We start from the raw sequence: 17,394 nt of genomic DNA, 5'->3' as shown, positions 1-17,394 counted from the left end.
TATGTCAAAAAATTCTACACACCAGCAGTGTGTGAGGAGACCTGAAAGTGGCACATGGCAGAGTGTGGCAATGGAGACAGCAGCAATGGGAGGCCGTACAGGGACCCATGACAGACTCTGGACCTGGCAGCAGCATGAGGAGGCGGTATATAGGGGCCCATGGCAGATTAGGGGCCTGGCAGCAGCTATAGGAGGCCCATAATCTGCCAGCACCCTATGTCAAAAAATTCAACACACCAGCAGTGTGAGGAGACCTGAAAGTGGCACATGGCAGAGTGTGGCGATGGAGACAGCAGCAATGGGAGGCCGTACAGGGACCCATGACAGACTCTGGACCTGGCAGCAGCATGAGGAGGCGGTATATAGGGGCCCATGGCAGATTAGGGGCCTGGCAGCAGCTATAGGAGGCCCATAATCTGCCAGCACCCTATGTCAAAAAATTCAACACACCAGCAGTGTGAGGAGACCTGAAAGTGGCACATGGCAGAGTGTGGCGATGGAGACAGCAGCAATGGGAGGCCGTACAGGGACCCATGACAGACTCTGGACCTGGCAGCAGCATGAGGAGGCGGTATATAGGGGCCTATGGCAGATTAGGGGCCTGGCAGCAGCTATGGGAGGCCCTTAATCTGCCAGCACCCTATGTCAAAAAATTCTACACACCAGCAGTGTGAGGAGACCTGAAAGTGGCACATGGCATGAGAGACTCTGGACCTGGCAGCAGCATGAGGAAGCGGTATATAGGGGCCTATGGCAGATTAGGGGCCTGGCAGCAGCTATAGGAGGCCCATAATCTGCCAGCACCCTATGTCAAAAAATTCAACACACCAGCAGTGTGAGGAGACCTGAAAGTGGCACATGGCAGAGTGTGGCGATGGAGACAGCAGCAATGGGAGGCCGTACAGGGACCCATGACAGACTCTGGACCTGGCAGCAGCATGAGGAGGCGGTATATAGGGGCCTATGGCAGATTAGGGGCCTGGCAGCAGCTATGGGAGGCCCTTAATCTGCCAGCACCCTATGTCAAAAAATTCTACACACCAGCAGTGTGTGAGGAGACCTGAAAGTGGCACATGGCAGAGTGTGGCGATGGAGACAGCAGCAATGGGAGGCCGTACAGGGACCCATGACAGACTCTGGACCTGGCAGCAGCATGAGGAGGCGGTATATAGGGGCCTATGGCAGATTAGGGGCCTGGCAGCAGCTATGGGAGGCCCTTAATCTGCCAGCACCCTATGTCAAAAAATTCTACACACCAGCAGTGTGAGGAGACCTGAAAGTGGCACATGGCAGAGTGTGGCGATGGAGACAGCAGCAATGGGAGGCCGTACAGGGACCCATGACAGACTCTGGACCTGGCAGCAGCATGAGGAGGCGGTATATAGGGGCCTATGGCAGATTAGGGGCCTGGCAGCAGCTATGGGAGGCCCTTAATCTGCCAGCACCCTATGTCAAAAAATTCTACACACCAGCAGTGTGAGGAGACCTGAAAGTGGCACATGGCATGAGAGACTCTGGACCTGGCAGCAGCATGAGGAAGCGGTATATAGGGGCCTATGGCAGATTAGGGGCCTGGCAGCAGCTATAGGAGGCCCATAATCTGCCAGCACCCTATGTCAAAAAATTCAACACACCAGCAGTGTGAGGAGACCTGAAAGTGGCACATGGCAGAGTGTGGCGATGGAGACAGCAGCAATGGGAGGCCGTACAGGGACCCATGACAGACTCTGGACCTGGCAGCAGCATGAGGAGGCGGTATATAGGGGCCTATGGCAGATTAGGGGCCTGGCAGCAGCTATGGGAGGCCCTTAATCTGCCAGCACCCTATGTCAAAAAATTCTACACACCAGCAGTGTGTGAGGAGACCTGAAAGTGGCACATGGCAGAGTGTGGCGATGGAGACAGCAGCAATGGGAGGCCGTACAGGGACCCATGACAGACTCTGGACCTGGCAGCAGCATGAGGAGGCGGTATATAGGGGCCCATGGCAGATTAGGGGCCTGGCAGCAGCTATAGGAGGCCCATAATCTGCCAGCACCCTATGTCAAAAAATTCAACACACCAGCAGTGTGAGGAGACCTGAAAGTGGCACATGGCAGAGTGTGGCGATGGAGACAGCAGCAATGGGAGGCCGTACAGGGACCCATGACAGACTCTGGACCTGGCAGCAGCATGAGGAGGCGGTATATAGGGGCCTATGGCAGATTAGGGGCCTGGCAGCAGCTATGGGAGGCCCTTAATCTGCCAGCACCCTATGTCAAAAAATTCTACACACCAGCAGTGTGAGGAGACCTGAAAGTGGCACATGGCATGAGAGACTCTGGACCTGGCAGCAGCATGAGGAAGCGGTATATAGGGGCCTATGGCAGATTAGGGGCCTGGCAGCAGCAATGGGAGGCCCATAATCTGCCAGCACCCTATGTCAAAAAATTCTACACACCAGCAGTGTGTGAGGAGACCTGAAAGTGGCACATGGCAGAGTGTGGCGATGGAGACAGCAGCAATGGGAGGCCGTACAGGGACCCATGAGAGACTCTGGACCTGGCAGCAGCATGAGGAAGCGGTATATAGGGGCCTATGGCAGATTAGGGGCCTGGCAGCAGCTATGGGAGGCCCATAATCTGCCAGCACCCTATGTCAAAAAATTCAACACACCAGCAGTGTGAGGAGACCTGAAAGTGGCACATGGCATGAGACACTGTGGACCTGGCAGCAGCATGAGGAGGCGGTATATAGGGGCCCATGGCAGATTAGGGGCCTGGCAGCAGCTATGGGAGGCCCATAATCTGCCAGCACCCTATGTCAAAAAATTCTACACACCAGCAGTGTGTGAGGAGACCTGAAAGTGGCACATGGCAGAGTGTGGCGATGGAGACAGCAGCAATGGGAGGCCGTACAGGGACCCATGAGAGACTCTGGACCTGGCAGCAGCATGAGGAAGCGGTATATAGGGGCCTATGGCAGATTAGGGGCCTGGCAGCAGCTATAGGAGGCCCATAATCTGCCAGCACCCTATGTCAAAAAAATCTACACACCAGCAGTGTGTGAGGAGACCTCAAAGTGGCACATGTTTGAGGCATGATTCATGGCGGATTTAGTCAGTTGTGTCAGGAACTGGTGGTTTGAAATCCAGACTAATCCACGCCTGATTCATTTTCACAAACGTCAGTCTCTCCACACTTTGGGTGGACAGTCGTGTCCTCCGCGGAGTTACAATACCTCCTGCCGCACTAAACACGCGCTCCGATGCCACGCTACTGGCTGGGCATGACAGCCTTTCAAGGGCAAATTCAGCTAGTTGGGGCCAAAGGTCAAGTTTCGTTGCCCAGTAGTCAAGGGGATTGTCTACCTCGGTTGGCAGGGTGCTGTCCAAGTAGGCCCAAGCCTGTTGTTTGAGGTCCTGCTCCAGGTCCACCTGATGCTGCTGCTGCTGCTGCGGCTGGTTAGTAGTTTCCTCACTGCGCTGGTGAAGAAAGCTACTCATCATCGACTGCAGACTGAGGCAGCTGCTGCTGGTGGAGCTGCCACTGCTCCTACCACCCCACCCCTCCCCTGCTGCCATGGCAGCGGAACGCGAGCGCACAGGGCCCACAGTGTCTGAGGATGGACGTTGGCGCACAAAGGCAGAGACCAACTGACTACATAGGTGGTTTTTATAGTACGTTATTTTGGCCTCCCTCTCAGCAGGTGTGAAAAAGGCCACCATTTTGGAACGGTAGCGAGGGTCCAACAAGGTGGACAGCCAAAAGTCATCCCTCTGTCTGATGGTTATTATTCGGCTGTCGCTACGCAAGCAACCGAGCATGCTATGGGCCATTTGTGCCAAGGAATGCGAGGGACTCCCTGCCTCCATCTCCACAGCATACTGCCACGGTGCGTCTGGGTCCTCTGTCTCCTCCTCCTCCTCCTCTACCAGATGCTCCTGCTCCTCCACTCCTGTCCGCTGAGTGGAAAAACCACCCATTTCACTCAATAATTCCTGAGCACAAATGTCCTCCTCTACCTCCTCCTCTTCTTCCTGTCCTGCCCCCACAGGGGTCATGTGGCATTGAGATCTGTGCGCCACGTCTACCGCACCCTGACCAGCCATTGTTAACAGCATTTGTTCAAGGACGTGCAACAGAGGAATGACGTCGTTCATCCCATAGTCCTGCCGACTCACGAATAGCGTGGCCTCCTCAAAGGGCCTGAGCAAGCGGCAGGTGTCACGCATGAGCTGCCAATGGCTGACATCTAAGTTACACAGGGGAGTACCTTTATCCGCTTGTAACATCAGGAAATCGGTGATGGCCTTTCGCTGTTCGTAAAGGCGGTCTAACATGTGTAGTGTTGAATTCCACCTTGTTGCAACGTCGCAGATCAGGCGATGCTGTGGAATTCCGTTCTGCCGCTGCAGCTCAAGGAGGGTGTGCTTTGCGGTGTAGGAATGGCTGAAATGCATGCAAAGTTTACGTGACATTTTAAGGATGTCTTGCAGTGGGATGGTGGATTTTAAGAACCGCTTGACAACCAGATTGAACACGTGAGCCATGCATGGCGCATGGCACAACCTTCCTTGACGCAGAGCAGACACCATGTTCTTTCCGTTGTCGGTCAACATGGTTCCGATTTTCAGTTTGCGCGGAGACAGCCATCTGTCGATTTCTCTGTTCATTACACTCAGAAGTTCCTCCCCTGTGTGACTACGTTCGCCAAGGCATACCAGGTGCAGAACAGCGTGACACCGTTGCGCCCTGCACATGTGATATGCCGGTCGGGTAATGGGACTTGGCACGGGGGTGGCGGCTGAGGACATGGCGGAAGAAGAGGTGGTAGAGGCGGACATCTTTGCCGGACCAAGGACGTGCAAACGTGGAGGCAAAAGCGGCGTGACCTGTCCAAGTTGCTGGTGCGGCTGTGACGGCACCACGTTCACCCAGTGGGCCGTAAATGACATGTACTGTCCCTGACCGTAGTTACAGCTCCACACGTCGGCGCTGCCGTGCACTTTGGCAGAGACCGACATGCTCAAAGACTGGCCCACCATGTCTTCTACATGTGAATGCAGGGCTGGCACTGCCTTTTTGGCGAAGAAATGACGGCTTGGCACTCTCCACCGCGGCGCGGCACAAGCCATCATTTCTCTGAAAGGTGCTGAGTCCACCACTTGGAAAGGGAGGGACTGCAGCACCAGCAACTTGGACAGGAGGACGTTCAGCTTTTGCACCGTCGGGTGCGTGCTCGCAAACTGTTGTCTCTTGGAAACGGATTCCAAGAAAGACTGCTGACGGAATCCGTGAAGAGGAGTAGCAGGAGAAGGAGCATCTGAACGAGCGGAAGATGCCAACGAGCGACAACTCCCCTCAGCAGAGGTGTTGGAGCCTTGACTGGCTGATGGAGGGCGATTGACGTCGGGTGACGGAGCAAGTAACGGAGCGGGTGATGGAGCGGGGGCTGGGGCGGGCCGAACCGCCGTTTCTTTATCACGGTTTTCCCAGGCCACCAAATGGCGACGCTGCATATGCTGCCGCAACGCTGTAGTCCCAACATGGGCCCCCTGGCCACGCTTGACTTTCTGGCCACATAGTCGACATACGGCTACGTTTACTTCCTCGGGCGGCTTGACGAAAAATTGCCACACCGCCGAGTAGGAAACTTTGCCCCCGATACTGACTGCTGCTTCCTCCGTGCACACCGGCACCACTACTGGCCGTGGTGGTAGGCTGCAGTGGAGCTGGTGCTCTACTCCGTGGCCGTTTGGCTCCACTGACACTGCTGCGACCCTGCTGCTGTCTCCTGGGCAACCCACCGACTGTTTTGCTCGCTGCCAAGCTGCCACCCTCTTCTCCTGATGATGCGGAAGAAATTGCCTGATGACGACGAGGCTGCCAAGTGCGATCAACCTCCTCATCATCAAGTAGGGTCTCCGCCTCACTACTAGCCCCCTCGGCTGCGTCTGGGTCAGGAGACAGACCTGTCTCTAGACCGGCTACCGAGCCACTCTCCTCGCCACTACTTCTTCGCCTGGCTGCTGAAAAGGCGGATGTCTCCCCCCGTTCCTGACCGCCCTCTGTTAGCTCTTCCTCACTGTACAGTGGGGCTGAGCCCACAGCATGCGATACTTCGCTTGGTGAGGGAACACCAAAGGACAGGGGCAGGTAGAGGACACGTGATTTCAGTGGGCTTGGTCCCGGGCCATGCCAACTAACGGTTGTGTCTGACGTACCCACCGACCGTTGGCTGTAGGTGTCAGAGGTGACCTGGGAAGAGGAAGACGACCGAGCCAACCAATCGACGACGGCAGGGTTGTCGGTGGAGACACGACCGCTGGATGACACCGGGAGCACTGGCCTCTGGCTGCGAATAGTGCTGCCTCGACCCCTTCCTCTGCTGCCACGTCTGCTCGCTCCTAAAACATTGCCTCCTCTGCCACTCCTCTGCATGTTGTCTGACATACTCTTTAATTAAACGATTATGTGTCCCTGAGTAACAATTCTGTGTCCCTGAGTAACAATTCTGTGTCTGTGCGAGTAACAATTCTGTGGCCCTAAGTAACAGTTCTGTGGCCCTCAGTAACAATTCTGTGTCCCTGATTAACGTTTCTGTGGCCCCAAGTAACAGTTCTGTGGCCCTCAGTAACAATTCTGTGTCTGTGCGAGTAACAATTCTGTGTCTGTGCGAGAAACAATTCTGTGGCCCTAAGTAAAGTTTCTGTGGCCCTAAGTAACAATTCTCTGGCACTCAGTAACAATTCTGTCTGTCCCTGAGTAACAATTCTCTGGCACTCAGTAACAATTCTGTCTGTCCCTGAGTAAAAATTCTGTGGCCCTAAGTAAAGTTTCTGGGGCCCTGAGTAACAATTATCTGGCACTCCGTAACAATTCTGTCTGTCCCTGAGTAACAATTCTCTGGCACTCAGTAACAATTCTGTCTGTCCCTGAGTAAAAATTCTCTGGCCCTAAGTAAAGTTTCTGTGGCCCTGAGTAACAATTCTCTGGCACTCCGTAACAATTCTGTCTGTCCCTGAGTAACAATTCTCTGGCACTCAGTAACAATTCTGTCTGTCCCTGAGTAAAAATTCTGTGGCCCTAATTAAAGTTTCTGTGGCCCTAAGTAACAATTCTCTGGCACTCAGTAACAATTCTGTCTGTCCCTGAGTAACAATTCTCTGGCACTCCGTAACAATTCTGTCTGTCCCTGAGTAACAATTCTCTGGCACTCAGTAACAATTCTGTCTGTCCCTGAGTAAAAATTCTGTGGCCCTAATTCAAGTTTCTGTGGCCCTAAGTAACAATTCTCTGGCACTCAGTAACAATTCTGTCTGTCCCTGAGTAACAATTCTCTGGCACTCAGTAACAATTCTGTCTGTCCCTGAGTAAAAATTCTGTGGCCCTAAGTAAAGTTTCTGGGGCCCTGAGTAACAATTATCTGGCACTCAGTAACAATTCTGTCTGTCCCTGAGTAACAATTCTCTGGCACTCAGTAACAATTCTGTCTGTCCCTGAGTAAAAATTCTGTGGCCCTAAGTAAAGTTTCTGTGGCCCTGAGTAACAATTCTCTGGCACTCCGTAACAATTCTGTCTGTCCCTGAGTAACAATTCTCTGGCACTCCGTAACAATTCTGTCTGTCCCTGAGTAAAAATTCTGTGGCCCTAATTAAAGTTTCTGTGGCCCTAAGTAACAATTCTCTGGCACTCAGTAACAATTCTGTCTGTCCCTGAGTAACAATTCTCTGGCACTCGGTAACAATTCTGTCTGTCCCTGAGTAACAATTCTCTGGCACTCAGTAACAATTCTGTCTGTCCCTGAGTAAAAATTCTGTGGCCCTAATTAAAGTTTCTGTGGCCCTAAGTAACAATTCTCTGGCACTCAGTAACAATTCTGTCTGTCCCTGAGTAACAATTCTCTGGCACTCCGTAACAATTCTGTCTGTCCCTGAGTAACAATTCTCTGGCACTCAGTAACAATTCTGTCTGTCCCTGAGTAAAAATTCTGTGGCCCTAATTCAAGTTTCTGTGGCCCTAAGTAACAATTCTCTGGCACTCAGTAACAATTCTGTCTGTCCCTGAGTAACAATTCTCTGGCACTCAGTAACAATTCTGTCTGTCCCTGAGTAAAAATTCTGTGGCCCTAAGTAAAGTTTCTGGGGCCCTGAGTAACAATTATCTGGCACTCAGTAACAATTCTGTCTGTCCCTGAGTAACAATTCTCTGGCACTCAGTAACAATTCTGTCTGTCCCTGAGTAACAATTCTCTGGCACTCAGTAACAATTCTGTCTGTCCCTGAGTAAAAATTCTGTGGCCCTAAGTAAAGTTTCTGGGGCCCTGAGTAACAATTATCTGGCACTCCGTAACAATTCTGTCTGTCCCTGAGTAACAATTCTCTGGCACTCAGTAACAATTCTGTCTGTCCCTGAGTAAAAATTCTCTGGCCCTAAGTAAAGTTTCTGTGGCCCTGAGTAACAATTCTCTGGCACTCCGTAACAATTCTGTCTGTCCCTGAGTAACAATTCTCTGGCACTCAGTAACAATTCTGTCTGTCCCTGAGTAAAAATTCTGTGGCCCTAATTAAAGTTTCTGTGGCCCTAAGTAACAATTCTCTGGCACTCAGTAACAATTCTGTCTGTCCCTGAGTAACAATTCTCTGGCACTCGGTAACAATTCTGTCTGTCCCTGAGTAACAATTCTCTGGCACTCAGTAACAATTCTGTCTGTCCCTGAGTAAAAATTCTGTGGCCCTAATTAAAGTTTCTGTGGCCCTAAGTAACAATTCTCTGGCACTCAGTAACAATTCTGTCTGTCCCTGAGTAACAATTCTCTGGCACTCCGTAACAATTCTGTCTGTCCCTGAGTAACAATTCTCTGGCACTCAGTAACAATTCTGTCTGTCCCTGAGTAAAAATTCTGTGGCCCTAAGTAAAGTTTCTGTGGCCCTGAGTAACAATTCTCTGGCACTCCGTAACAATTCTGTCTGTCCCTGAGTAACAATTCTCTGGCACTCCGTAACAATTCTGTCTGTCCCTGAGTAAAAATTCTGTGGCCCTAATTAAAGTTTCTGTGGCCCTAAGTAACAATTCTCTGGCACTCAGTAACAATTCTGTCTGTCCCTGAGTAACAATTCTCTGGCACTCGGTAACAATTCTGTCTGTCCCTGAGTAACAATTCTCTGGCACTCAGTAACAATTCTGTCTGTCCCTGAGTAAAAATTCTGTGGCCCTAATTAAAGTTTCTGTGGCCCTAAGTAACAATTCTCTGGCACTCAGTAACAATTCTGTCTGTCCCTGAGTAACAATTCTCTGGCACTCCGTAACAATTCTGTCTGTCCCTGAGTAACAATTCTCTGGCACTCAGTAACAATTCTGTCTGTCCCTGAGTAAAAATTCTGTGGCCCTAATTAAAGTTTCTGTGGCCCTAAGTAACAATTCTCTGGCACTCAGTAACAATTCTGTCTGTCCCTGAGTAACAATTCTCTGGCACTCAGTAACAATTCTGTCTGTCCCTGAGTAAAAATTCTGTGGCCCTAAGTAAAGTTTCTGGGGCCCTGAGTAACAATTATCTGGCACTCAGTAACAATTCTGTCTGTCCCTGAGTAACAATTCTCTGGCACTCAGTAACAATTCTGTCTGTCCCTGAGTAACAATTCTCTGGCACTCAGTAACAATTCTGTCTGTCCCTGAGTAAAAATTCTGTGGCCCTAAGTAAAGTTTCTGTGGCCCTGAGTAACAATTCTCTGGCACTCCGTAACAATTCTGTCTGTCCCTGAGTAACAATTCTCTGGCACTCAGTAACAATTCTGTCTGTCCCTGAGTAAAAATTCTGTGGCCCTAATTAAAGTTTCTGTGGCCCTAAGTAACAATTCTCTGGCACTCAGTAACAATTCTGTCTGTCCCTGAGTAACAATTCTCTGGCACTCGGTAACAATTCTGTCTGTCCCTGAGTAACAATTCTCTGGCACTCAGTAACAATTCTGTCTGTCCCTGAGTAAAAATTCTGTGGGCCTAATTAAAGTTTCTGTGGCCCTAAGTAACAATTCTCTGGCACTCAGTAACAATTATCTCTGTCCCTGAGTAACAATTCTCTGGCACTCAGTAACAATTCTGTCTGTCCCTGAGTAAAAATTCTGTGGCCCTAATTAAAGTTTCTGTGGCCCTAAGTAACAATTCTCTGGCACTCAGTAACAATTCTGTCTGTCCCTGAGTAACAATTCTCTGGCACTCGGTAACAATTCTGTCTGTCCCTGAGTAACAATTCTCTGGCACTCAGTAACAATTCTGTCTGTCCCTGAGTAAAAATTCTGTGGCCCTAATTAAAGTTTCTGTGGCCCTAAGTAACAATTCTCTGGCACTCATTAACAATTCTGTCTGTCCCTGAGTAACAATTCTCTGGCACTCGGTAACAATTCTGTCTGTCCCTGAGTAACAATTCTCTGGCACTCAGTAACAATTCTGTCTGTCCCTGAGTAAAAATTCTGTGGCCCTAATTAAAGTTTCTGTGGCCCTAAGTAACAATTCTCTGGCACTCAGTAACAATTCTGTCTGTCCCTGAGTAACAATTCTCTGGCACTCCGTAACAATTCTGTCTGTCCCTGAGTAACAATTCTCTGGCACTCCGTAACAATTCTGTCTGTCCCTGAGTATGAATTCTGTGGCCCTAACTAGCGTTTCTTTGTCCCTAAGTAACAGTTCTGTGGCCCTCAGTAACAGTTCTGTGTCTGTGCGAGTAACAATTCTGTGTCTGTGCGAGTAACAATTCTGTGGCCCTAAGTAACAGTTCTGTGGCCTTCAGTAACAATTCTGTGTCTGTGCGAGTAACAATTCTGTGGCCCTAAGTAAAGTTTCTGTGGCCCTAAGTAACAATTCTCTGGCACTCAGTAACAATTCTGTCTGTCCCTGAGTAACAATTCTCTGGCACTCAGTAACAATTCTGTCTGTCCCTGAGTAAAAATTCTGTGGCCCTAAGTAAAGTTTCTGTGGCCCTGAGTAACAATTCTCTGGCACTCAGTAACAATTCTGTCTGTCCCTGAGTAACAATTCTCTGGCACTGAGTAACAATTCTGTCTGTCCCTGAGTAAAAATTCTGTGGCCCTAATTAAAGTTTCTGTGGCCCTAAGTAACAATTCTCTGGCACTCAGTAACAATTCTGTCTGTCCCTGAGTAACAATTCTCTGGCACTCAGTAACAATTCTGTCTGTCCCTGAGTAACAATTCTGTGGCCCTAATAACGTTTCTGTGGCCCTAAGTAACAATTCTCTGGCACTGAGTAACAATTCTGTCTGTCCCTGATTATGAATTCTGTGGCCCTAACTAGCGTTTCTTTGTCCCTAAATAACGATTCTGTGGCCCTCATTAACAAGTCTGTGTCCCTGAGTAATGGTTCTCTGTCCCTAAGTAACTTTTCTCTGTCCCCAATTATCGTTTCTGTGGCCCTAACTCTGTCCCTGTCCCTAGTACAGAGCGGTCTGCCTCTGTTCAATAACTGCAGGCAAATGAAGAATTCCAAAATGGCCGCTATTTATAGCTCGACCATTACACAGTGCTGGCTGGCTGGCTGCTGATAGGCTGATGCGATCACATGTAGTTGAGGCATGCATTATGGGTCAGCGCGCCTTGTCTGCGCGCCTTCCCAGACATCCCCGCTCCGTCGCCGCACATGTCAGCCGCCATTTTCTGAAAAATTTCGATTCGCGCGTCCGAATTAGGCTATTTTTCGGATTCGGCACGAATCGAAATTTTTCAGATATTCGACTCGAATTCCACTTCGGATACTTCGATTCGCTCATCTCTACTGTCTACCCTTTACCTTTTTCAGAGTCTTAACCCTGAGATGACTTTTGAGCCCTTTACATCTCTCACTGGGAAAAATATTTACTACGGGACTTCTCATTCACTTCTCAGTGAAGTCTTCCATATCCACTAGACTTCAAGGAACCAACTTCAAAATTTCATTTCACTGGTACAAAGCCCCTGATGCCTCCAAAGAATGTTTCATGATGTGACTGGCATTTGCTGGAGGAGCAAAAAAGATACTGGCATGTTATTACTTGTCTTTTGGGAATGCCCAGTTCTAAAACCCTTCTGGTCAAAGGTAAGAGAATTCTCTCATAAATTTACTGATTTTCCGTTTCCTCATGACCCAACCTTCTTCATCCTACAGCTGTCTATTTATACCCACAAAGACATACTGTAAGTTTCTTCTACAACACCTGTTGAATGTTGCCTCCATTCATATCTGGGCTAACAAAGTTGAGGAAATCTGGCGAATAGAAGACCTGATATTTTTGGCTTAGAACAAATATGAAAAATATAAATCCACATGGTTCCATTTGGGATGTCTCTCTGTCCTCTCGATGGTCTAACTGTGTGGTCCCCTCCAGCATCCTCACCTTCCCCCTCTCCCACTCACTCACCCCATCCCCCCTTTTGGCCCCCCAAAAAAATCAAGCAGCCTAGAATAGAATATTTATGTCTTGAACATACACTTTTGAACTCAGTTAAGTACATATGTTAATCATCTATACAAAGACTTTTTGGATGAATTACGTCTAGTTATTTTTCTGGAACCAAACAGTGTCAGGTTTTTATTTTGAATCTGCGTTTTCATCAGAGAGATCTCCCTGCACTTTCTGTCTGGTAACAATAGCTTTATCATTGTTTACCATTTAAAATTATGGTAACGTCTCCTTCAACAGCAGCAGAGATAGCAATTATTTTTTTTTCCATAATATGTAGTTAAAGTGGAGCTCCAGCCTCCCTACAAAAAAAATTAAAAGTCAGCAGCTACAAATACTGTAGCTGCTGACTTATTATAAGGACACTTACATGTTCATGGATCCAGTGATGTCCTCATCTGAGCCGATTCTTCAATTGGCTTCACGTGCAGGAGCCGGCATTTTGGGTACAGGAAACTGACAGTGAAGCTTCACAGCCGGTTTCCTACTGCACATGCATGAGCCATGCTGCACTGTGTGACTGGTCCCACAGTCTTCTGGGACCTTTGTGTGTCCCAGAAGGCTGTGAGGTAAAGGAGGGGGAAAAAGATTGCAACGGAAATCTAACCCAGAAGTGGGAGCGGTACCTGTCAAAACCAGGTACACGCTCCCCTCCAAAAAGTGCCAAATTTTGCAGTGGAGGAGGCAAACAAGTGGAACTTCCCATTTTGGGTGAAGTTCTGCTTTAAGAAATTTTACAAACAGTTCAATACAGAAAAAAACAACAGATGCTTATATCCAGATGGGTAACACTGATAAATTTGTGTTTACTAAATAAAGAATATTCTCAATAGCTGGGCCCCACCAGGTCCAATAAAATTCAAGCAACAGTCATAATGGTATCCCAAAAAAAATTTTTGAAGAAAAAACAACAAAGTAAGAAAGAAAATGAAAAAAAACAATACAGCCACCCAGTTATTTCACAGTGCTTGTATCGATCAACGAACCACTAGATCTCAATAATACAAACTGCAGAACTTCAGGCCTAAGGTTATCATCAGGAGAAAAGTCAACACACACTTTCCAACAATAACGGTTGGGCTCCCCATAAAAAAAAAAAAAAAAATAGAGGGGGGGAGGGGAGATGGGGAAAGAGGGAAGGGGAGGAAAAAGGTTGGACGGGGTCAAGGAAAGGGGATTTTGGGAGTGCAACATCAGCAGGAGGTCCTAAAATTCTTTTTTTTGTTGTGAAAACTAGAAACCTTGTCAGTTTTTACTGCTGCCTTGGTCACTCTTGCAGATTATCCCTCACTTCCCACCTATTAAAATTGTGACTGGGACAATCAGTGAGAGGAAAACTCTCTGATGAACCTGAGATAGTTGTAAAACCAAACAAGAATTCTGATCCTTTCCCACTTTGTCCAAAATTAACCACTTGCCCTTGCCCACTGACCCCCCTTCCTGACCAGGCCATTTTTTGCGATACAGCACTGCATTACTTTAACTGACAAATGCACAGTCATGTAATGCTGTACATAAATACAATTTGTGCCTTTTGTTACCCACAAATAGTACTTTCTTTTGGTGGTATTTGATCACCTCTGTATTTTTATTTTTTGCGCTATAAGCAAAAAAAGACCAACAATTTTGAAAAAAAAACAATATTATTGACTTTTTGCTATAAAACATATCCAATAAAAAAATTTTAAAAATAAAATTTCATCATAAATTTAGGCCAAAATGTATTCTGCTGCATGTCTTTGCTAAAAAAAATCCCAATAAGTGTATAGTAATTGGTTTATGTGAACGTTATAGCGTCTACAAATGGCAATATATATACTGGAATTTTCATTTTTATTTTTTTTTATACTAGTAATGGCGGTGAATAGCGACTTATAGTTGGACTATGGAACTGCAGTGAGCATTCTAACACTGGGTGGGAACTGACTAACTGCCACTGACATCACCAGTGACACTAATACACTAATCAGTGCTAATAAAAAGCACTGACACTGTAATAATGACCCTGAGCAGAAAGGAGTTAACATCAGTGGCAATCAAAGGGTTAACTGTATGCTGCGTGTGTTTTACTACAGAGACATGCTGCTTTGTCTTTCTCTGCTGTGCAGAGAAAGACAGAGCAGCATGTTTGTGCTGACACGGGAGTGACCTGTGTTGTTTTTACACACAGTTCTCTCCCTTGTCAGCTTTCCCTGACGATCACCGGGTGCCGACGGGGAATTGCTGGCCGGGACCCCGTGATTGACATCACTACCCACCAATGGCGGCATGGGCAGGGCATGGGCAGGGCCACGTGTGCCCTCTACCCGGAGATGAAAATTACATACGTATACGTGATATACTTGATTTTGTGCAGCTTTCTGCCCTGTAGCAGTATTTCTGCTATAGGGCGACGGGCAAGTGGCTAAGAATATGCTAATTAAAATAGTGGTGTCACCTTTTCTGCTGCAGCCTGTTGATTGGACAGTGGAGGAGCAGAAACTACTAAGTGTATTATTGGCTATTAACACTGCCCCCCTACCCTCTCCCAGTCTGAGTGTATCTGTCAGGGGATAGCAGATGCCTAGTATCAATACTCCGGTACTTATTAGGTCAAAGAAACATGCTTAACTACCCACGGTTCAAATCTCAGTGGTTTAGTATGGTCCATCATGGGTATAGATCCCATCACCTATCCCAAGACTACTGGGCCTGCACACTGCTGCAAAGCTTTTGCAGAAAGTCTTTAAAAAAATATTTAGGCCTCATGCACACTCAATAAAAACCTATAGGGTTTAATTACTAAAGCTGGACAGTGCAAAATCAGGTTCACTTCTGTATAGGAACCAATCAGCTTATAACCACTGCTTGTTCAGTTAAGCTTTGGCAATAAAACCTGGAAGCTGATTGGTTTCTATGCAGAAGTGAGCATGATTTTGCACTCTCTTGCTTTAGTAAATAAACCCCTTTGTGTCCATGCACACATAGGCTGTTACCAGAGTTTAGGAGCAGCAATGTTTAGAGGCAGTAAAATACTCCTCCTGAAATCAAAAGAATCGTGTCCAGGAGAGGAGTGTTTTGATAGAAGAACGCCAAATGCAGCAAAAACGAGTGTAAACAGGCATATCTGGCATTTGGGAGTTTTTTTCATTTCAATGGCGAGAATAAATTATTTATTCTGGACATTTAAATGAAAAAACACCCAAGCACTTGATGTGGGTAAACAAGGGTAAATGTAGTACACATGTTTACCAGCGCCAAGTGATTTTTTTTTTTTGCTGCCAGAAACAAATGTCAGGAGCAGTTTTTTAAATGTCCGGTGTGCATGTACCCTTAGAAGCCATTATACAGGTTTAGCATACAGCCCATATTACAACAGCACAAGTAAAGTTCTGTCTAGGCTCCTCTGGATTATAATGTAAGTACAGTACACATTTTTGATACATAATAACTTATCACTGGTGACTTGAAAGTATACTATTGTTATACAATTTATACAAGACGACTTGAAAGTATACTATTGTTATACAATTTATACAAGACGACTTGAAAGTATACTATTGTTATACAATTTGTACAAGACGACTAAAGTAAAAATGATTTCTCATATATTACACATTCAGATAATACACACCTTTCCTTGCAGATCTAGAGTATACTCACCAGATGAAGAACCTTCATTTTTAAAGGTTTCCTGTTAGGGAGAGAAGATCCAGGAAAAGACTGGAGGTACACAGTGGAAGAACATTGCATGAAATGGACCTAATTTATTGTACCATGTAACGGTGGTACTGGCCAAGAATAAGTGACCATTTAACTAGAGAACGGAGGTTGGAGAGATTCTGCTGAGTCTTCCTTGCCAGTTGGATCAGTGGCTCGCTGATTAACCCTTTGTGTCACAGGTCCTCATAATTATTTAAGCTGGTTTAGAAGCATTTTTCACTAGTGCTTCTTTGATGGACATGTAAATGTAGAGGTGGTGAAAAAAATATAACATTTTGTCGTTCTAGAGCTAAGCTAATCTGCTATAGCTCTGTTAATGTTAATACAGTCAGCATTAAAAGAAGCAAAAGATTTCATTTTTTTCACTACAAGTAATGAAAATTGTTTATAAATTTATAACGAGATCTAACTGATGTTAGAGTAGTTAGAGTAAAAGAGCAATGATGATGAGTTACACAGAAAGTCCATCTGTTCTTATGTTCTGTATCTTGGCTTACTAAGGACTCAACCACATTGACACCTCTCATATAGGCTTTTATCTTGGCCTTTGATGGTCCCTTTTGTCCACAGTTAAGCCAGGATCACTGACCTCCTCCAGCTGATGGCGCTGTCATATTGCAGGTAAGGACTTTCAAGTAATGTAGGTCAATCTCAAGCCAGAGCCTGCCCTTTGAGTGCTCAATGATGGATAGCTCATTAGTTGTTAGCCTGTTTACTCCCTGCCATAGGACTTCTTGAGCATGTGTAGCACCCTCCTAGTTTAGCTAGGGGGAGCTAAATCCTAAAGGTTAGTCAGGAGCTGGTTAGCAGCTCAGGTGAGATAGCCAGAGGGGTCAAATTCTGGTCAGGACTGAGAGACTCTGCAGGCCAGGTCCTCTGGAATTTCCCACTGCTCTGAGGCTTTCGAAAGAGGCCCTTGGAGGCAGTGAGTGGATCTGAGGAGTGGCTGACTGCACTCTTGAGGGACCTCAGACAATACTCAACAGAAGACTTAGAAAGGGGCTGGGACTCCCTTAAAAGTGTTGGAGCCTGCTCAGTAGCAGAAGGAGGGTGGAGTCGAGTGTAAAATGGAGAGGAAGATGTAAGGCAGGAGGCTGCCCGGGGGCCTAGTGGGATGGGGTCTACCTGTGAGTCTGGAGCTGGAAAGGAAGAAAACTCAGGACTCACTGGCCCCCCTGAGAGAGGAACACCTGTATGGCAGGGAAGGAGCAGCATAGCTGATAGGACTGGTAGTAGCAGCCATCCCACAAGCAGTACAGGAGAGG

At 47.3% G+C, this 17,394-nt stretch overlaps 1 protein-coding gene across 1 annotated transcript in view; it reads right to left on the bottom strand.

Moving 5' to 3' along the window:
- MIOX (myo-inositol oxygenase) overlaps nucleotides 1–16,194 on the bottom strand; it is a 64,160-nt gene extending 47,966 nt beyond the window's left edge. Inside the window, exon 1 of the mRNA XM_089677016.1 lies at nucleotides 16,070–16,194. Coding sequence (XP_089533142.1) covers nucleotides 16,070–16,159 — 90 coding nt within the window. The 5' untranslated portion in view covers nucleotides 16,160–16,194. The remainder of the gene's footprint in view (nucleotides 1–16,069) is intronic.
- Between the last annotated feature and the right edge of the window lie 1,200 nt (nucleotides 16,195–17,394).

This window comes from Staurois parvus, unplaced genomic scaffold (assembly GCF_062004578.1).
Source record: "Staurois parvus isolate SC_StPar_1 unplaced genomic scaffold, SC_StPar_1.0 ptg000175l, whole genome shotgun sequence".
Taxonomy (NCBI): Eukaryota; Metazoa; Chordata; class Amphibia; order Anura; family Ranidae; genus Staurois; species Staurois parvus.
This window is presented reverse-complemented; position numbering and strand designations above follow the sequence as displayed.